Source organism: Diadema antillarum, unplaced genomic scaffold, assembly GCF_040938485.1.
Source record: "Diadema antillarum isolate AM-2024a unplaced genomic scaffold, OU_Dant_1.0 scf00000063, whole genome shotgun sequence".
In the NCBI taxonomy this organism is placed as follows: Eukaryota; Metazoa; Echinodermata; class Echinoidea; order Diadematoida; family Diadematidae; genus Diadema; species Diadema antillarum.
The window spans coordinates 1,814,173-1,836,190 of record NW_027270952.1 but is presented as its reverse complement, the minus strand read 5'-3'; the positions used below and the strand labels follow the sequence as shown (position 1 = coordinate 1,836,190).

At 39.9% G+C, this 22,018-nt stretch overlaps 1 protein-coding gene across 1 annotated transcript; it reads right to left on the bottom strand.

Annotated features, from left to right (window-relative positions):
- Positions 1-302: 302 nt before the first annotated feature.
- LOC139716253 (ATP-dependent RNA helicase DDX4-like) lies at positions 303-21,374 on the bottom strand. The gene is made up of 15 exons (XM_071627819.1): positions 21,152-21,374; positions 18,494-18,541; positions 15,272-15,367; positions 14,712-14,804; positions 13,689-13,745; positions 11,585-11,680; positions 9,971-9,985; positions 8,965-9,087; positions 8,237-8,415; positions 7,474-7,758; positions 6,193-6,505; positions 5,366-5,465; positions 3,634-3,904; positions 3,072-3,176; positions 303-2,252 (listed from the first exon to the last, which is right to left on the bottom strand). Exons 1-15 carry the CDS (start codon positions 21,372-21,374, stop codon positions 2,061-2,063), a joined length of 2,196 nt encoding a protein of 731 aa, XP_071483920.1. The 3' UTR covers positions 303-2,060.
- Between the last annotated feature and the right edge of the window lie 644 nt (positions 21,375-22,018).

Genomic DNA, 22,018 nt, shown 5'->3' with positions numbered 1-22,018 from the left:
ATTGCATACAAACATTGCAAAAAATAAAATGAAGGTATTAAAAACTGAGTGTTGTGACATAAATACGATTGGCATAATCCAAATAACAACAGATACTAAAGATAACTATGAAAGATGAAAATTATTGCTTCGTCACTCTTAGGAAGGGTGCAACAATACAAACATGAAAGTTTGTGTAACTTACATGTTTTAAGGATCTAGAAAGTAAGTACTTAAAGATTTTAAAAAAAAAACAACTTTAATGAACAAACAATAATATTTGTTGGACAGATGCCATTGCAGTTGTGTGTTGTTAATATCATGTTAGCCTTAACATCCAAAAATCTAAGGAGCTCCGAGAACCCTTCCGGGGCATTAGTCAACGAATATTTGCGCAAGATAAATATGCATCCACACATACAGATTTCCGCACAATGACATCAAGTCAGTAGTTACCATGACAACCCCAAGCACATGCTGGAACATGCATTCAAAAGAATTTGGATTTAAAACAATATAATAATAAGTCCATGTATTTGCAACCAGAGAGAAAATGAACGCTGTCTAGAATGCTCAGATGAGGTCTTTTAATATATATCATGATATGCACACATGAAAAGACAAGCACGTTTAGGCACAGTGAAATCTTACACTCTGCAAGCAATCCAGGCAGTAGAATATGACAAAGAAATCGAACCTAGTAAATCTACATGACTAACATCTCATGTTTCCTCAATATCGTTAATTTTTAAAGAGACAAAGAGCTACCTGTATCTGGATGTGAATCTTGTGAAGTATCACATTTACAGCTGAGACATGACTTCTCTCTCAGACACAAACCAGAGAGATTTTACCTCAGGACAACTGGGAGATACAATTCATTGGCATTACATGAATGACAAATAAGAAACACCAAAGAATGCTCTTTTTTATCCCTGTTAAACAGCACTGTAGTTCTGAGTCGCAATGAGCATGAGCCCGAATGCATCTATAGGCTATCTTCATGTGACCATCGCAGGACATTGGCAGGCATACTTAGCAGCATTACACCCTAAACCAATTTCTCTCTTTTGTTTTTCCAGTTTTCTCCAAAACACTCATGCCTACCGGTATCTGTCTATCATGACACAAAACCATACTCGCACCACTGTCGTGCATGTCTACACTTATGAAAAACATCCAAATCACATCCAAGTCACACACTGTTCAACTGTTTTGTTTCCCTAGGATCGTACTGACGCAGCCTTCAACAGCATCAACAGCTGCAACTATCAAATTGTCATATTCATATAGCGTTTTTTTTTTTTTCCATCCCTCTAACTTACTGCAACAAGTGAAACCAACAATACAATTTTACTTAGATAACAAAACAGGCCTGTAGAATATGAATACACGTTGGTAATCTACACCTACGTTTGATAACGATACTAGTTAGTATAACATAGACAATGGAATATATGATACAAACACAAGTATGAAAGAAATAATCCCATGAGGGAACTGATCAAGGCTTACTTATCAATAACTTCTTTTTACAAATGCTTTACTTTGCTGTCTATCTTCACAAAATGAAGTTGATTAGTGTTCACTTCATATCAAAAATAACATTCGTAAATGAATGCATATACGCAAAGACATCGCTTTCAAAGTCTATTTTCTTCATTGCATCGCTACAGCAAGAATCTGAACAAGACCACTGGATGTTGGGTGTCAGATTGACAGCACTTTAAAAAAAATATATCCTGATACTTAGTGACGTGAAGAATTTTTTCATCTGAATTCAACAAGGATTCTTTCAACCACCAACAAACAAAACAGCAAGGAATCAGTAAACTTCACTGTCCTTGCAACCAACATTGAACTATAACAACATTGCTGGAATTCTATGCTTCCACAAAATTTTGCATCCTTCGGGGCTTAACTTTACCCTGCAACTCAGAAAACACTTCACGGCTGATAATACTAGTAGCTCACTAGTTAATCCTGACAAGCAACACCTTCAGTGTGGTTTGTCATGTGGTGTTCAAGTTACGTCTCTCGTTCTTGGACGAGTTCTCGGTGGAGGCGGTTGTCATGACGACCTAATCCCAGGATTCCTCGTTCGCCGCATCGTTGCCTCCTCCAAAGCCACCAAAACCCCCTCCTCCACCACCTCCTCCTCCCCCTGATCCCCAGTCCCCGTCTCCAGAGCTTTGTTGATACCCACTACTTCCTCCATACCCTCCTCCTCCTCCTCCTCCTCTACCACCTCGACCTCCTCCGCGGCCACCAAACTGGCAAGAAAAAAATAACAGAAGTGAATAGTAAATGAGGAGATGGTACTCATTTCATGCTTTACAGGTATTCTATCTCTCTGAGAGAGCAGCCATGCATTGAAAAGCATTTTTAAAAAAATGAAGGGGGGGGGGGGTGGCACCTCTCAATAAGATGTGAATACATTGTCCTCATAAATCATACAATTATACACTTGCATTATCAATCTCTTTAATCAAGTGAATATCACTAATCTCAAATCTTGAATCACTTTTGACAGGCGAGGAAAAAAACAAACAATAAAACCTCAAAATCATGTCCGCATCCATGCTAAACATCAATATTTGAAGTTTGGGGTCAATGCTTTCCTGACTTCACCATTAAAAGTCTTCTTGCAATGTTGACCTACATACACTGTAAGAAAGAAGTAAATTTCACACAATTTTGTAACAGTTTAGACAGACTGATCACAGATGCACACATACACACACAAACATGTATACACACACACACACATACACACAAGATGATCAAAGGCAGATCAATGATTTGGGGGTAGGGGTGGACATATGTGGATTGGTGGCTAGAGGGTAAAGAGAAGGGTGTGTCACACACTGACTACTTGCCCTATCTCTACGTAGGGCTGCACACTAACCCATTTTTTCTACCAGTCCCACCCGTCTGTCGGACCGATATAAGCCCAGGTTTTTGATGCTTTACTGGTCTGACAGTGTTTTTTAACTGGTCCTGGACCGTCGGACCAGTGCCAGTGAGCAGCCATGCCCTAGGTCCCAAACAAACTTTCCTGGGAAGACTTATCACAACAATCCCTCCCATACCTTCCTGGTGTCTCGTCCTCCAAAACTTCCTCCTGCGTTGCCATGGTAAGTTCCAACTGCCGAGTCTGCAGCGGCTTCCAGGAACTCGGGGATGTCCTGCTGAGCCTGGAGAAACAGTCATTCATCAGGAAACATCAGACCAAGGACATTTAGCTCTGACAGCACATGTTACAAAATTTCTCTATCACAGTTTTTCCTAATTATCCAAGGTCTCAATATGAAGAAACTTGATAGGTCTGACTACAGCTAGATGATTGCAATGAAATGTGCAGATTAAACGACTGCTGACTGACCAATGAATTTTCATATAAGTCCCCCAAAACAGCTTTAACCTTATTATTCATCACAGTGTTTACTTATCTTATCATGGATGTTTGTTTATGAGTCGCAATGAAGACAACAGTTTTTACACAAGTGACAAGGCTTGATGGTCGTACAAGGCTTTCATATTAATGCCACCAAATCCTGATCTCATCGAAGTTAATGCTTAAGGGACAGAGTGAGGCATTTTCAGCCTCCACAACTTCAACTGCCTTCACTGGGAAGGAACGAAAAAACTCACATCAGCTAGGATCTTGATCAGTGCCCTCGCTATACTGGAATCCTTTGAGACGTCGTAGAAACTGGTGGATCTGCCTAGGTTGCCGACACGACCCGTCCTGCCGATGCGGTGCACGTACTCGTCGATGCCATCGGGGAGGTCATAGTTCACTACATGCTTGACGCCCGGGATGTCCAGACCGCGAGCAGCGACCGACGTGGCCACCAGGATCGGAGCTTTGCCCATCTTGAAATCCCGGAGGGCCTCCTCTCTCTCCTGCTGCATGCGGTCCCTGGAAATTTTGAGGGGAAGGTAAATGTTGGAATGAACGACCACTATAATAGGGTTTCTTTGTAAGTTCATTCCATTTAGTGATCCACATCTCTACAAGCTTGTCTGTTACATGGGCCTCTCATTTCCAATAACATAATGGTTTTGAACAAAGAATTTTATACGGATTATGGACTTGCTCCTTTTTCGTTCCACTTTCAAATGAGTGTTTATATTTTTTGTATCAGATTAACCCTAACTTACCTGGGGGGGGGGGGGGCATAATGCCCCCCCCCCCTCGACAAATTCCACGACCATTCCGGCGCGCAAAATTTTTTGACCGCGCTGCTTGCTGACTTTTTACTTTCAAGTCTCGCGCAACTTTTGAGACCAAATTTGTCACGCCCGGGCATACCGTTCCGAAGCCACGCTCCTTCAAAAAATTTTCGTCAACCCCAAAATTGCTCAAAAACGTGATTTTGTGTACAAAGTCAATACAAATTGTGTTTTTTCAATTAATTCATATAAAGACTCATATTTTTAATTTTAATGGCTGAAATCAATTTATTTTAGTATAATTATGCTTCAAAAATGTGTATGACAAAGTCTGCTGAAAAAAATAACAAAAACAAAAGTTCGAAAAACAACAAAAACAAAAGTTCGAAAAACAAAGAAATACATAAAAAAATGATAAAAACAATAAAAAACATAGGAAATTAATTTTGATACTGAATTTTTTTTACGCACAAATGTTCAGAATGTCACTAGGAATATTTACACCAAAAATCAGCATTCCATAAGCTTTTATAAGCCAATTACAGACGAAAATGAAGTTTTTTGCATATATTTGCATAATTACTTAATTTAGAATAGAAAATGCAAATCTTTTGAAAATTTAACTTAACAGTCTTGTAGATTACATCTGGCTTTATGTTCATGCAAAATTTTGCGGTGATCGCGCGATCAACGGCCGAGATCTGAAAGGGGGGCCATAATGCCCCCCCCCCCAGGAATTCAGGCTCGATAAATAGCCCAGGTAAGTTAGGGTTAATCTGTTAGAATTGTATCTGAGAGAATTTGTGACATTGATACGGATCATGCACTTACTCATTTTCTGTACCACTTTCAAATGTGTGTTTTTTTGTCTCAGATTAGTCTGGTAGCATTGTTTATCTAAGAGAATTTGTGCTATTGAAAACGACTGACTAGATTTGAATACACAAAAGCGGAGCTCAAAACTAACTGTTTTTTCCTGGAGGCCCAAAAATCATTTGAAATTTGAAATTTTGGTGGCCTGTTAACCGAAAAAGAAATGTACTGACTCGAAGAAAAGGAAACATTACAATATACTTTGACTTTCTGTTGCCTAATCAGGTCACCAAAAGGTAGCCTTTTTGGAAATATGGTGGCCTGGCAGCAATTTTTAGTGGCCCCGGGCCACTGCTTATGTTGACCACTGACACAAGGACAAGATGTTTCTTACCCATGAATGCTGGTGGTGGGGAAGTCAGACTGGCTGAGGAAAGAAGCCAGGAAGTCTGCGTTTCTCTTGGTTTCCACAAACACCAAGGTTCTGTCATCGTCTGAAACCAAATCAAAAAGATATTTTCTCAGTCAGGATCTTTTCTTCCCAAGAAGTCGAGATAAGTACCATTCTATTATCACAGAGCATATTCAACTTCACTGAAGTATGAACATGACTCAGTAAAATGTGAATTTCTGGAATAGCAACATCTACTGTTCTTCCTTGCATAAATCACACTTCGTTTACATTTCAATTGAGTATAACACACTTTGCTATTTGCTATTTGGGCAACAAAACCTCTTATCTAAAAATGTCATATGTTCAGGGCAATGAACAGACATAGCAGCCAGAGCATTATAACAAGTTGGGTCACCCTTCCATTAGTATGCAGTGATAACTGCATTTTTGGGTAATATATTATAAGACATATTACTCTGAAACAGGTAGTTATGCAGCTCATCCGTGAGGTATCTATGAAGAAAAAAAAAAGTGCAGAGCTACGGTCGTACACTGGCTGATTTCTTTCACACAAAGACACTGCTGCTTAATAACAGAAATGAATAACACCCTCAGAGAAGAAATGTAATCCATTTAGAACTGCAGAACTGATTCTCTCTCTCACTTCTTTTTTTTTTTTTTTTTGGTGGGGGGGGGGTGGGGGGGAATCTTCTCACGGAATAGCATGAAACATGATGCATTCTAGTCTTGAAGTAAAAGACAGAAAGTAGCAGGGAGAAAGGGAAAGTAAGAGAGTGGGGGGGGGGGGGATGGGGTGGAGACTGTACCTTTCTGATTCTGTAGAATCTCAATCAGCTTATCCCTCTTCTCGAACTGGCTGACCTCGAAGACCTTCTGCTCGATGTCGGAGGCGGCCCCGCCCACCAGGCCCACGGTGAGGAAGAGGTAATCATTGAGGTACTCCCTCGCCTTCTCCTGGACCTCGGAGGGGAACGTGGCGCTGAACATCAGGGTCTGGCGGTCGGTCTTTTTCGGCATGTGGGGATGGTCCACCAGTTTCTGGATCTCGGGGCCGAAACCCATGTCCAGCATCCGGTCAGCCTCGTCCAGGACTAGGTACTTCAGCTTGCCAAGACCAATCTGGGTGGCAGGGGTAGTCAAGCAGTCATATTATTTTCACGCTCAATATTCAATCGCAAGAGTTTACATCTGGGTATCAAAAGGATATCTTATGGTGGTACTAAGAAAAGAGCTATCATGTAACAACACCATGTCCTCATCTAAATTCATTCTCTGATGCAGCACATTGATTACACACATCTGTTAACAAATTGCTCTCCAAAATAATTTTCTACCATTATTCCACCGACTAAAACCTATCCCATTAGTTGTACAGTTTATATGAACAGTCCACCTCTGGAAATAAATTGTGAACCCAGTAATCCCTCTTACTGGTCAAAAAAATCTGAAAATGCCTCCTTTTATGTGGGACAACAGCAAAATATGGATGTGAATGGCCTGGCTAAAGTAGGGTTTTCACACTGCATTTGATCCCATAGCATACACCATCATTAAAATTTGCAATCTTCAACGTTACCTTTGTGAGATATCAAAGGCATTATTTACCATTTGGAAATGAAACAAAAACCCAGCTTCAGTGCTTCAAAATATTTCTAAAAGGCGAGTTATGGATAGAAACAACCAACTTGATGTAAAAATTTGAATCAGTATAATCAATGGTAAGCACTGTTAAATATACAAAATGTAAATAGTTGTTCATGTTTATAGACTAATCTGTCTACAGTTATGTTTTAGTGTAAAAGATAGTCATATATTCTTATATTTTAGGCTTTATTATGAAATTTTCATACAGTAGGATGTTTTGTGATAAAACTGACCTACACGTATGTATCAAATGTGACATCTCAAACATTTTTTAAATCACTGCTCCTAATGGCAAGCAGTACCTTTAAGATTTTGTTTGTTGTTTTGCTTTCCATGAGATGTATACAGTACTACTTGAGAGGAATAAGATAGTAAAGCTTGTGCTGTTTTGAAATCAAATAAATGAATGAATGAATCTGCAAAGATGATGCAAGACGACTCACGTATCCTCTGTTGATGAAGTCATGCATCCTCCCGGGCGTGGCCACCACGATGGACGCCCCCTTCTGCACCTCCTTCATCTGGTGGCTGACGCTGGTGCCACCATAGATCACCACGGGGCGCAGGGTGGTACCCCGGCAGAACTTGCGCGCCTCATTAAAGATCTGCATGGCCAGCTCCCGGGTGGGCGACACGATGAGGGTGAGAGGCTCCTGGACCACACTGAAGGCACTCACCGCCCCGCCCGTTGTCAGCATCCCCGTTATGATGGGGAGCAAGAAGGCAGCCTGGTAGGTGGATGGAAGAAAGAGAAGAAACAGGATTATCATGAGGTTGAACAAACAGTGTGAGTGCCTACATGTCCTTCAAGAGAAAGGAAAGAAATAATGAGGTCTGAGTTCTGCTGTTTGGTCTAAGTTAGACCATAAAAAGTGAGTATGAAAATGTCAAATTTCAGTGACAATGGACAAAAAGCAATAGAAATATCCAAACAGTGCAAAGCCTCAGCTTAACCGAAATGGAAGTTACGAAAAAAATTCTCATAATATCAAAGAAAATTCTCAATAAGTCAATCAAAAATCTACAAAACATTTTGATAAGGGACAACTGATCTCCCAAGGCAGCGTAAAAATCATCGATAAGTCCTACACTTAATGCCACAGATTTCTGACAATGAGGTTGGCATCCTGATATCCCCACTTACTCCAGAAGTTGTCATTGCCTTGTTGTGGAGAGGAAGAATATTAGGGACCTGTGAAAACTCACTGTCTTGCCTGATCCTGTCTGAGCACACGCCATGAGATCTCTGCCTGCCCCGATGATGGGAATGCCGTACTTCTGGACCGGAGTTGGCCGGTGGTAGTGCGCCTTGATGACGTTCCCAAGGACTGTCTCATCCAGGTCTGCTGCCTCAAAGGCAGAAATGTGCCGTGGCCGGTCGCGTCCTGAACGAGAGCAACAAGTCATCACTCAGCAGCTTGCAAGATTATCTTCTCGCAACTGGGTACGCCATCGCTTTGTAACTCGTGTTTTTATGGCACTGATGTCAAATCACCACTGTATATATCACCTTCTCATAGAGAGAGCACTGAATCTTTGTTTGAAATGAGCCGAGATGGATTCTGGCTTTGTCTATTGCCCTGAGAGGCAGCTAGTGAGAATGCACTCTCAAATAGGGTCCTAGGTAGCATTCAACAAAGTCAAGTGAGAAGATTTCACATGGTGCATTAAAATGAACAAATGAATGATGTCTATCACAATTCTTTTTCACTTTGCTCCAAGGACAGCTTGTCATTTCCCCCAGCTACATCTCCTGTCTGATGTCAAGCAAAGGGCATCCAGCAACATTCTTATTTCTGGAGTTATATATAAACTGATATTCTTCAGGCAAAAAGAATACTGACATATGAAATCCTGTAATGAATCTACTGTCCTTTAAGAGCAACTTTTGGAAATTAAATTACAATTTTCAAAGAAGATCAGCATGACCTTACCACTGACTTCGACTGGAATATTATCATATTTGTCAAAGTTGATGCCCTGCTGAGTGGACTGGTAGATAGCTTCTTCCTCCTCCGATGGAGCAGGTGGTATGTAGGTGGAAGCAGGAGGCTTGCCTGCAAAGGTCAAGTACAATCACAGCTTCAGAATAACCTTCAAATTTTGATTTGCCACTCGGGAGTAACAAAGCCAAAAGACGGACATCATTTTATGTCAATGGCAAGTTACATACTAAAGTGAAAGGCAGGTTGTGGGCGCATCATTACTGCCAAACAAACAAACAAACAAACAAACAAAAATAAACAATTTAATGCATTGGCAGAGGTCTGTGCTCTCCAAGTGCTTTTCTTGCATAAGCTGAATAAGAGCTAAATGACTTCGCATCAGAAAAACAACTCGCATAGAAGTAGTACATCAATGTACATCCAGTGTCAGACAAATTACCTCTGATGTTTTGTAAACTATAAAATGAAATGCACATTTATTGGGACTCAAATACACACACATAAACACTTACTGGACAGTGGTCGAAAAGGTTGCAAGAGATCATGGCACCACAAGGGAGGATTTCTCGGGAACGGGTCATAATGACAAGTTAGATGTGGGAGTAACACAATTCATGGCATATACACAACTTGGTGCAACACCAGAAAGAGAGAAACATAAGCCCAATAGTATGCACTGCGCAGAAAGGCTTGTCAATGGCACACTCATATCTATGCCTCAAGAAGCTGTTGCTGCCCTACATATTTTCTTACACAGATATTGACTGTCAATTTGATATTTGAAATGGTTCTCAAGTTGGGACTTTATGCATTGATCAGTCAGTAGCATATTTTATCCCTTGTGAAAATCAACATGGATTCTTGAATCAATAATGGTAGTTGTGGAAGGAATAAATCATGAGAACTGTGATCCCTTTTTTTTTCGGGGGGGGGGGGGGGGGGACAGGGTATCTGGCAAATGGTTTAAATAGAGCAAAATGTTTCTTGTTCTTACCTTCCTTGTCATCACCTGAAATAGAGAGACGAAAACAAATTACACAATTGATAACAGCAATTATGAAAGTATCAGCTCTCACTGGATACGGAATATATTAATGCAACTCTAATATCACCTAAAATCTACACGGGTATCTTGTTTCCCTTTCCTCTGTATATCAGTTTCAGGAGAATGGTCATCAAAAGCACTGATAATATTAAACAATCCAATGCCTGCATGTCAAAATCACCACCGAGGCGTTTTATACTCCAGAACACAATATCGAAGAACCATTGATTTTACACTTACATTTGACAAAGCTTTCTAAAAAGTGACTTGTTCACTTAAAGGGATAGTACAGTATTGGTGGAGATGGGAATTGAGCTTTTAACTTTTTGTGAGATACTAAGAAAACACTTACGAAATAGAACAGAGCATACCATTTTAAGAGGAATATAAAGTTTATTTGATGAAAATCGGGTTTGGAATGACTGAAACATCCAAATACAAAGTAAAACAAAGCGATCGTAATAAAGTGTGGGTCCCACACTTTACTAGAATCGCTCTGTTTTTGGATATCTCGGCCATTTCAAAACCAATTTTCATCAAATAAACATTGAATTCCTCGTGGAATTACATGCTCTATCATATTTCATAAGAGGTTTCTCATTATCTCACAAAAAATGGTAGAAACCTGAAATTAGGTCTCAACCAAAACTATACGATCCCTTTAACTCCTATTAATTACAATCAATGTCAACATGGTGCAGAATTCTACTTTGATATGTATACAGTCAATCTTGCCTCAATCAAATCTATTTGGACTGAAGAAATAGTTGTGACTTTAGAAGAAAAAAAAATGTGATAATGAAGGAAATAAAATCAATAGAATATGAAGAGAAGAGGACATGACAAGACATTCGACTTTGGGTGATTATTCAACTTATGCAAGGTTGACGTTCTCAACAATTTTGTGAAGCATTCACACATGCTTCTATACCCTTCATGAGGAGATACAGTCAAACCTGCCCAAACTAATATTGAAAATAACCCAAGTCCCACTTGTATCATCTCATTCTGATGTAACTATGGCAACAGAACGCAATTCTGCTACGACAAACAGGCATATGCATACATCATTATCAATGAAAAGCCCATAAATAAATTTAAAAATGTCTGGCATATGGTTTTGATATAGATTGGTAACTCTATAAAACTTTCACTCTACCTATGAATGAAAAGATTAATTAAAATGGATGGCTTGGATGTAGTATATAGTGTAATTACAATGCAACAAAATAAATATTCATGTCATCCTAGCATGAGGCATGGTATGTCCAAAGTAGAAATGACCGAGAGCCTTTTTCACTCCACTCACACATCAATGTAACACCACATAGAACATGCTTTTTATTGTCATGTTCCTATCAACAAAAATATTCACAAAAATATTTTTGGCAAAGTTGATTGTTATTTCCAAAGTGCATAATCAATTTGGTCAAATGCATCAAGTCACTCAAAACAAAATTACCAAAATATCCCTCCCCCCCCCCCCCTACACACACAGATAATGTAGGGAATTTCCCTCCTTTACTATGGAGCCACCTTAGGGAGATTCCCCCTTTTACCAACCTTGTGACTCGGCATTGGGGCACTCCCTGGCGAAGTGGCCCTCCTCATTACATTTGAAACATGCCCCACCACCACCACCACCACCGCCACCTTCACCTATGATAGATTACAGCACCAGGCAGGAAAGAGGCCACGGCATGATAGATAGATAGATACATCACAGCAAATAAATGTATAATAGATAGATACATCACAGCAAATAAAACATATGTGACAAGCTAAAGATGGACAAAGCAAGACTGATGCATGCAGAGAATACGTGGATTTGATAGAAATGACATGAAAATAGAAGTGTATGCCCAGGTAAGAAGTACTACATGTACTTCACTCTTCCTTGCTCAGAAAGTAAGAATATGAGGATAGACATTCGCTACACTGAAATGATGCAAGATGCGACTTTTTCATGATCATTTTACGTATTATTGCTTTAAGACAGAGGTTTAGGCAAAACTTGCTTGGAAGAAATGAAAAAGAAAAAGCAAAACCCATTCACCTCCATGCACCATGAAAGCAGAGTACTTTATAAGCTGTTATCTTTATGAGGGTTTAATTTTGGCTTATTTCGGAAATCAGATCGCAACACACGAAAATGTCACCATGCACTAGCCTACTAGCTGATACGATAGTGTCGTCGTCAATTCGCCAAAACACCTCGCGGAAATGTGTGTGACCTCGTTATGTGCGAAAATATCTGTCCATGAAAACTGGATATGTCCATTGTCGTGTAATGCGATTGTATCCCCCGGTACTAGCAGCAGCTTTTGCTTCACCTTAAACTTGAACAAAGTCCGTCGAGAAATGTAGCCCGTAGAATGCACACAAACCACCAAACAACGTGACTTTTCACCCTATAAAAGACGGAACAACTGGGGGCAGCACATCCAAAATCTAAAGGCTTGTAGATTACATCATGATAAACCTCCATACCAAATTTGAACAAAATCCGTTGACAAATTTGACCTCTAGAGCACACACAAACTCTGCATAAAAATATGGCATTTTACCCAATAAAAAGACGGAACGATGGGAGTAGCATCACCCAAAGTTATAGGTGTCAAGATATTGTACCAATAATATGAAAGTCCATACAAAATTTCAAAGAAATCTGTCTGAGGTTTGTGGTTACTAGAGTACACAAAAGAATGCGGCAGAGGAGTAACGCTGCTGAATCCAAAGTATCCTCCTGCATACTGTACATGCAGGGGATACAATAACAGCTTATACAGTATGCAAAATGTCATGAAAAAGTCACAGGATGCTTTGTTACAGAAAATTCTGATATTTTGTATTAAGAACCGCAAACATAGGGAACCTGACCAGAAAGGAATATAATTTATTAGTGGAAATATGAGCAAAGAAAATGGGATTCCACTGAGATCCACCCCATAGAATCCCATTTTCTTTGCTCATTTTTTCCACTAATACATTTTGTATTAATGGATAAAATATCAAAAGTCTAAGAGGCAATGATGGACACGATTATAATGTGCAAAACAAAATGTAAATTTTCTACAAAACTGCAAATCACTTCAACCAGTGTTGGGTAAATATCTCAGAACAAGTGAATGAAGCAAAGTATAAACTGTACATGCTATGGGTGGTTTTATTTTTACAAATCTCAGTCAAGGTCAAGCCTGCCTTCAATATGATCTAATAAAGTGACACCCTTGTTTGTAATTTCAATTAGGATTTTAAGTATGATACTTCATTTCTAATGAATTCTGTGCAGCAAACTAACTACAATTGTAAACAAATAAAAATGCACACAGCTGTAGTACCACACAATGTAACAAGGTAATCTTAAACCACACATGCACACCACGGCATCATGAACTTCACCTCGTTGGTGCCAGAGATAATTATGAAGGGCCACTGTGGCACTTGCCTCCTGCATGACAAGCCCTGCCAAGTTTTCCCCCATTTCAATGTAGACTACTCATGATATCAGAGGAGCATGCATCATTGTGGGTGAAGGACAGGGTCAACAATGAACCAAAACCAAAATGCAATGCGCACGGCTCCCTCTCTTGTCCAAACTGATCATGAGGCAAGTGCAGCTCACATGGGTTTGCAAAAAAAAAAGAAAAAGAAAACATTGTCTTACTTTGACCACCGAAGCCTCCTCGTCCTCGACCTCCAACTCCTCCTCCTCCGCCTCCACCTGCAACACGAGAGAAATTCGCAGACAAAGGTTATGGCAAGAAGAAGTGCCAAGGAATTGTCTCACCAATCATTTGTCAGATTTTAATGGGGGGGGGGGGGGTGGTGAGAAAGTTGGTTAGGAAATGTGAAAAACTACACGGAATCAACATTTTGAATCATTCATAAATACTTGATTTGTGAAGTGTTCCTTGTAGGCAGTAGTTTGTATTGTGGAGTGAAAGTAAGCATGATATAGGGTTTACATTGCATTGGGTGAGTAGACTTGAAAAGTCTGTTTGGGTGAAGAAAGAGTATTAACAGGGTTGGGAAGCAAAATTATGTTTAGGAAAGATAAATAGTAAAGATTTAGAAAAAGATAGATAAACGCTGCATCCCGAGAATCCCGTTTCAAACCACGTTTGAAAATGCTATTTGAAGCGCATTTGGAAATGTGATTCTCTCTCTCTCTAGTTACATAAATGCAGCCGATGTAACACCATATAGAGCATGTTAGTTTATGACATTCCTATGAACGAATGAAAAATGTGAAATCTGTTATACTCGCGAGAGTGTATTTTCCAAAAGTTTCGCAAAACACGAATAGGCCGCAAAATTAAACAACATGCACATACATCGTGAATGCCCAGGCATCTAGTGCACTTACAATGGCCTCATCAAAATCGCGAAAACAGCATCCCACAAGAATGTCTGTGACCTCATCATTCACGAAAATATCTTTACACAAAATACAGCAATTACATTATTTACAAGCATGGTTTTTGCAAAAGTTGTTTCTATTTCAAAGGTGCATGATTAATTTGATCAAATGCATCTAGGTACTAGCGATATAGAAATATAAATACGCGAAATATCTCTACGCACTACACAAACACAGACACACACACATACAGACAGAAACAGACTATCCTGGGAATTTCCATCCTTTGCTAGGGAGCCACCTTAGGGGATTCCCCCTTTTACCAACCTGATGACTCGGCATTGGGGCACTCCCTGGCGAAGTGGCCCTCCTCCCCACATTTGAAACATGCCCCACCACCACCACCACCACCACCGCCACCTATGATAGATTACAGCATAAGGCAGGAAAGAGGCCACGGCAAAATAGATAGATACATCACAGCAAATAAATATATGATAGATAGATACATCACAGCAAATAAATATATGTGACAAGCAAAGATGGACAAAATAACACAAGTGCATGCAGTGGACATGACGATTTCGATAGATGTAACATGAAAATTAAAGCATTCGATCAATAGATGTGACATGAAAATAGAAGTGTATGCTCGGGTAAGAACTACTACTTCACCTTTATTTCAAAGGTGCATGATTAATTTCATCAAATGCATGAAGGCACTAGTGACATAAAAATAAAAATAAGCGAAATATCCCCCACACCACACACACACACATACACACATACATACACATACAGATAGACAAAGATAATCCTATGAATTTCCCTCCTTTTATATTACTATTTAAAGAGCCACCTTAGTAGGGGATTCCCCCTTTACAAACCTGATGACTCGGCATTGGGGCACTCCCTGGCGAAGTGGCCCTCCTCCCCACATTTGAAACATCCCCCACCACCACCACCACCACCGCCACCTTCACCTATGATAGATTACAGCATAAGGCAGGAAAGAGGCCACGGCATGATAGATAGATACATCACAGCAAATAAATGTATAATAGATAGATACATCACAGCAAATAAATATATGTGACAAGCAAAGATGGACAAAGTAACAAAAGTGCATGCTGTGGAGATAAGGATTTTGATAAATGTGACATGAAAATAGAAGTGTATGCTCAGGTAAGAAGTACTACTTCACTCTAGCTTGCTCAAAAGATAAAGAATATATGAAAATATAAACAATATAGAAATGATGCGCGAGGTCACATTTTCATAATCATTTTCCATATTGCTTTGAAGACAGAAGTTTAGGTTAAGCTTGCTGTAAAGAAAGGAAAATGCACAACATATTCATCTCCATGCACCGTTAAAGCAGAATATGCAAAATGTCATGAAAAAATCACATGATGCTGAGAAAAATTCTGACTTTTTGTGAAGATAGAATATCACGAGTCTGCCAGAAAATGATGGACCAAATAACAACGTGCAAAACAAAATGCTATTCTCTACAAAACTGCATGTCAATACAACTAGTGTTGAGTATTTCTCGGTACATGAGGATTGAAGCAAAATATAAGCTGTATAATATGGTATGGGTGGCTTTATTTTTGCAAATTTTGCTTTAATTCACACCAGTATTCAAAATGAACTCATAAACTTGAGCTTGATGATGCTAGAGATAATTGTAATTTGTGCATACCTACCCATGGAGAAATAAATAGAATACACCTCCAATCATAGTTTTACACACATTAAAAGGACAGAAACAGACTTGACAGCAAATGATGGCAATGTTCCCACAAAAATTGTGTCTATGTTAAACATTAAAGAGGAAATCCAGTCCAAATGTAAGTTAGCCTGATAAAAATGAGTAAAATCTTATGAGTTCAACAGTAACGATTTGACTGAAATCAGATGAAAATAAGGAAGATATGACATTTTGAAGTTTTGCTAATATCTGCATAACAGTTCTTGTAAAGTGGATATGAATATGCGAATGAATGAGCTAACCATGTCATACCCTCACAATTTTCCATTGATCGTGTACAAAAAAGGGGGAAAAAAAATCAATGTTTCTGTCATTAAAGTATGGTGAACGAGACATTAAAATCAAGAAAATCATATAAAACAAGGCGTCAAAGCAGAGGGAAATGTCTCCTAAAACTTATTAAAAGATATTTGCGCCACTGAGAAATCGCGACTTAAAACTGACTGATTTGCTTCACCGATATTCGCTCCGGAACAGCCGTCTTTTTTCAAGCCCTCAAATATGACGTCGCGAAATGAACAGAACACTTTACGAGTGCGCCATTCATAAAGCACGTATTTCTTGGTGAGCGGATGCAATATCTGGCCTGTCTTTAGTCGCCTCTGCTTTTTTGGCTGAGACATTAAAACGTCCAATTTTTACCTCATATTGTATGGAAAGACTTTAAGTTTGACATCGAGAGTGAATTGAGTGATGACAGTGACAGTGACACTGATAGTGACAGTGGCAAAGTCGGAGTGGTAGAAGAAGCGAGGGAGAGGCGACAGATATGGAAGGCCACCGTGGACAAAACTCATTTGGGGCATACATGGAAGCAGGCATACTGCCTCTCCACACGTATGCCCCAAATGAACCACGTCCACAACGGCCCTCTATAGACGGAGCCCTCTGTATGGATGGAGTGGTAGCACAGCGCACATTTCGTGACGTCATAATTTTGGTCACCAAAATTTCACCGTCAGAGCAGGTTCTGGTGGTCTAAAAAGGGTCTCAAAACACCATCTCTCCATCGTTCTGGAGACGTTTTTACCTTCTGAAAGTTAATTATTCATATTCCTAGAGACTTAAGCTTTCCAGAAATGTATAAATCACCTTGTTTATGAATATCGTCCTTTTTTTCTTGTTCACCATACTTTTAAGGGTGTGTACAGTTCTGGTCGAGGTGAAGATTTAGCTTTTAACATTTTGTGAGATATTCAGAAACCACTCTATGAGATGTCAAAGAGCATGCAGTTCTAAGGGGCATCAAAAGTTTATTCGATGAAAATCGCTTTTGAAATGGCTGAGATATCCAAAGACAAGGTGAAACAAAGAGACACTAATAAAGTTGGGGCATGTCGCCTTTTATTATTAGCACTTTTTTGGATATCTCAGCCATTTGAAAACCAATTTTCATCAAATAAACGTTGAATCCTTCTTAAAATTACATGCTCTTTCATATTTCATAAAAGGCTTTTCATTATCTCACTTAGGAATGTTCAAAGCACGAATTCCTACCTCAACCAGTACTGTACAGTCCCTTTAAGTCTGAAGCATGATGTTATTCCTGGTTGAATAACTTCAGAATAGTGACAAGTTAGATATACAAGGATTTGAGCCTAAGGCTTAATTGCGTTCGAATGAAGAACGGTAAATATTAAAATTTTTATGTACAAACTGTACGGTAAGTTGTAAGGGTATGACATGCTCACTTTGTCATTTTCACATTTATATCAACCGTTCAAGAACTGTTTCCCACTAAAAAGGCAAGAAATTAAAATGTCAAAACCTCATTTTTCATCTGATTTCGATCAAAGTTATACCGCTGAATTTGTTAAGATTTTACTCTTTCTTCTCAGACTAACTTATATTTGGACTGAATTTCCCCTTGAAGAAGCTAGTGAGTCGGTAATTCTGTGCTATGCTGAATGCCTTCGTGTCTATCATGAGTGAGAATCTACACATAGCACACATGGAAAGAATTAGGCAAGGAAATAAAAAAAAAAAAGAAGGAACACTGCAATCTTTCTCATGTCTGTTTTGGTGATCCCAAAGGCAGCAAGTATTCTCTGAAAGCAAAATGAAGGCACATTGACACAACTTCCTGAATGAGACTCTTTGATACTTGCCCCTACTACGAGTCCCCATTATAAAGTTTTTACCCATTTCGATGTGCATGTACACTGTTCACGATGCCAGTGAAGCATGCATCATTGCGGGGTTGAAAGAGAGGGTTGTCAATCTACAAAAACTAAAATGCAATAAGAATAGCTCCCTCTCTTGTCCAAATCTGTCATGCGGCAGGCAGAGTTGAGATGGGTTTACAACAAGAGCAACAACAAAATCATTGTCTTACTTCGACCACCGAAGCCTCCCCGTCCTCGACCTCCACCTCCGCCTCCACCTGCGACACACAAGGGATATTCACAGACATGAGAACAGGAAGGTGTGCAGAAGAAGTGTATTACCAATCAGTGCTCAACATTTGTCAACAGCAAACTTGCTAGATTTTAAATTGGGGGGGGGGGGGGGGAGAGAAAGTCAGTTAGGAAATGTGTTAACTACATAGAGTCAGCATTCTAAAATCATCTACAAAATACTTGTTACTTGTTTCATGACGAATTCCTTAAAGGCAGTACTTTAGATTGTGGGATAGGGTTTAAGAGATGGTGTAGTTCTGCTTGAGATGGGGCTTCAGGTTTTCAACTTTTTTTTGTGAGATGAGAAACCTCTTATCAAACATGAAAATGAGTACCATTCCACCAGGAATTCAAAGTTTAGTTGATAACTAGAAATATCACTGAAGGTGATTAATACCCCCGCCCCGTGACGACATGTCTTACCCAAGGAATGATCTTTCCTTGATCTTCTGCCATTTAAATGCCGTTACAATGGCAACGCAGCTTCCGACACGTCCGAAAAATATGTCTTGCACATCTTCCCACCAAGACTATTGTGTGTGCCACATTTCATAAGCTTTTGTCAAAAACTGAGGAAGTAGTTCAATCCACAAGATCTTTCCTTGATCTTCCGCCATTAATATGCCGTTACCATGGCAACGCAGCTTCCGACACGTCCAAAAAATGTCTTGCACATCTTCCCACCAAGACCAATGTGTGTGCCACATTTCATGAGCTTCAGTCGAATACAGAGGAAGTAGTTCAATCCGCAAGATCTTTCCTTGATCTTCTGCCATTTATATGCCGTTACCATGGCAACGCAGCTTCCGACACGTCTGAAAAATGTCTTCCACATCTTCCCACCAAGATCAAGGTGTGTGCCACATTTCATAAGCTTTGGTCAAAAAACTGAGGAAGTAGTTAAATCCGCAAGATCTTTCCTTGATCTTCTGCCATTAATATGCCGTTACCATGGCAACGTACTTTCGGGTACTGTCAAAAAATGCGTCTTACACATCCACAACCAAAGGCACACATCTGTACCAAGTTTCATGGAAATTGGGCAAAAACTGAGGAAGTAGTTTGCAACACAAAATTTTCCATCATTTTGGCTCATAATATGTGAGCTGTTACCATGGCAACATACTTTTTGTCACTGTCAAGAAATGTGTCATGCTGACCTATATCCTAAGACAAACATTCAATATGAATTCCATGAGAATTGGAAGAACACTGATGAAGCAGTTTTGCCATGAAGCATTTTGCCCTATATTTTACCAATAACATGCCGTTACCATGGCAACGCACTTTTTGCCACTGCGGAAATATGTGTCTTGCACATTAACATATTCAGATGAACATCTGTACCTAATTTCATAAAAATTGATCAAAAACTGTGGGAGGAGTTCGCGACGCAAGATTTGTACCCATTTTTGCCCATAATATGCTGTTACCATGGCAACGTACTTTTGGGTACTGTCAAAAAATACGTCTTGCACATCTACAACCCAAGGCACACATCTGTGCCAAGTTTTATGGGAATCGGTTGAAAACTGAGGAAGTAGTTCGCGACGCAAGATTTGCAACGGACCGACCGCCCGACCGCCCGACCGACCGCCCGACCGTCCGCTGATTCCTATATACCCCCTTCAAACTTCGTTTGGCGGGGGTATAAAAATTTGTTTTGAAATGAAGAAGATATTCAAAAACACAGAGATCCTAATAAAAGGTGGGACCCACCTTTTCTAAGATTTATTTTTGTCTTACCTTTGATTTTTGATATCTCAGATTTCATCAAATAAACTTTAAATTCCACGTGGAATCGTACGCTCTTTCATGTTTCATAAGTGGTTTCTAATTATCTCACAAAAAGTGAAAATCTGAATCCCCCATCTCTCAACCACAACTATACCAACTCTTTAAAGGTTAATCATGTAAATAGACCTAAAAAGGTCTGTTTGAGTAGAGAAAATGGATTTAGAAGGTTTGGGGGGGGGGGGTAAGTGAGGGAGGAAAGAAATAATAAGAAAGAATTGTGAATAAGTGGGGGAAAAAAAGAAGGTTTGGCAACATGGATAAGAGGGAAAAAATGAAAGATGTACATTTTCTTTGAAGTCCTTTATAAGAACTGCTGGTAGACCAGATAAGAGGTAGTAGTCGGTGGAAAAGCAAGGATATAGGTGAGAAGAGAAGGGAAGTGCTGGTAGGTATTATAAGCTCTACCAGCAGTTCTTGTACAGACTTCCGAAAAAAGAATACTGCCTTTTAAACTGTTTTTGTTTTCTCTGTTGTGACCGTTTCTCCTCTCTCCTGTTTATTTTAACTGCTTTCATCTTCTCTCTCTCCTTATCATCTCCCTCTTTTTCTCATTTCTTTCTAACCTTTCTCTACCCAAATATATCTTTTAAAGGTCTACACCCATGGTGAGTTACAAACCTTATACCTTCACATAATTTTGCTTTGAAGTGTGTTTTTGTTTTTGTTTTCTGGGGGGATTCTTAAGGGCGGAAATGACAGGGTTAGTTCACAGCAAATCTTAGGTTAAAATCTAAATTTCACATGCAGATTGGTTAGAGATAACAAATAAAACACACAAAAAAGATATGTCGAATCACCTCCACCAAATCCTGATCTTGAGCCACCGCCAGAGTCGTCTCCGAAGCCGCCACCGCCACCTCCTCCTCCTTTTCTGAATCCTCCTCCACCGCCGCCGAACCCTCCTCCACCGCTGCCGAACCCTCCTCCACCTTCCTTCTTCCGGTCCGCCCAGCCCCCTCTGGAGGGCTTGTCATCCCAGCCACTGTCTCCATTCCCATTGGACATTCCCCCGTTGGTCATGCCCCCAAAGCCTCCCTTAGAACCTCCATCCCCATTTGACTCTGGGGAAAAGGCTCCGAAGCCACGCCCCCTTCCTCGGCCTTTACCTACTCCAAGTCCAAACCCATCCTGAAAGAGAATTATGTTGTAAATGGTGATTGAGCTCAATCATCTTAAAATGGCCACCGAAAACAACTTCACTTACAAAACATTTCGCAAGGAAAGAGATTGTGCTAATTAAAAAAAAAATGAAAGAAGGAAAAACAAGGCAAATTCCAAGTTATGTCTTCCTCGCATATTGCAATTTGTGATTATAATGCCTTTCGATGAGTTCATTGATCTCTTGACCTCTGACCTTGTCGGACTTTACCCATATATTCAAATTTGACCAGCATCTTTAGATTATGTACAGTACGCGCAATAAGAAACGCCTCCGTCAATTTCGTTTTCCAACGAAAGTTCGTTATCGATCGAGTAGCAACGAAATTTGGACGAAATTTGGACGAAATTTCGTTATCGATCCAGTAGCAACGATTCTGACGCTTTGTGGACGCATTTCACGCACGACCGCCCGCTCAATTTCGTTCGGCAAATGCGTTGCTCGTTCGGAAAATGCGTGTTCGGAGCTCGGCAGTTTCGTCCAAATTTCGTTAAAAGCGTCCGTG

Coding starts and splice junctions, on each gene's coding strand:
- LOC139716253 (XM_071627819.1), bottom strand. CDS start 21,374: ATGACCAACGGGGGAATGTCCAATGGGAATGGAGACAGTGGCTGGGAT. Junction 15,368..18,493: donor GGGAGGCTTCGGTGGTCGAA/GTAAGACAATGA, acceptor AATCTATCATAG/GTGAAGGTGGCGGTGGTGGT. Junction 6,506..7,473: donor ACTTCATCAACAGAGGATAC/GTGAGTCGTCTT, acceptor CCTGCCACCCAG/ATTGGTCTTGGCAAGCTGAA.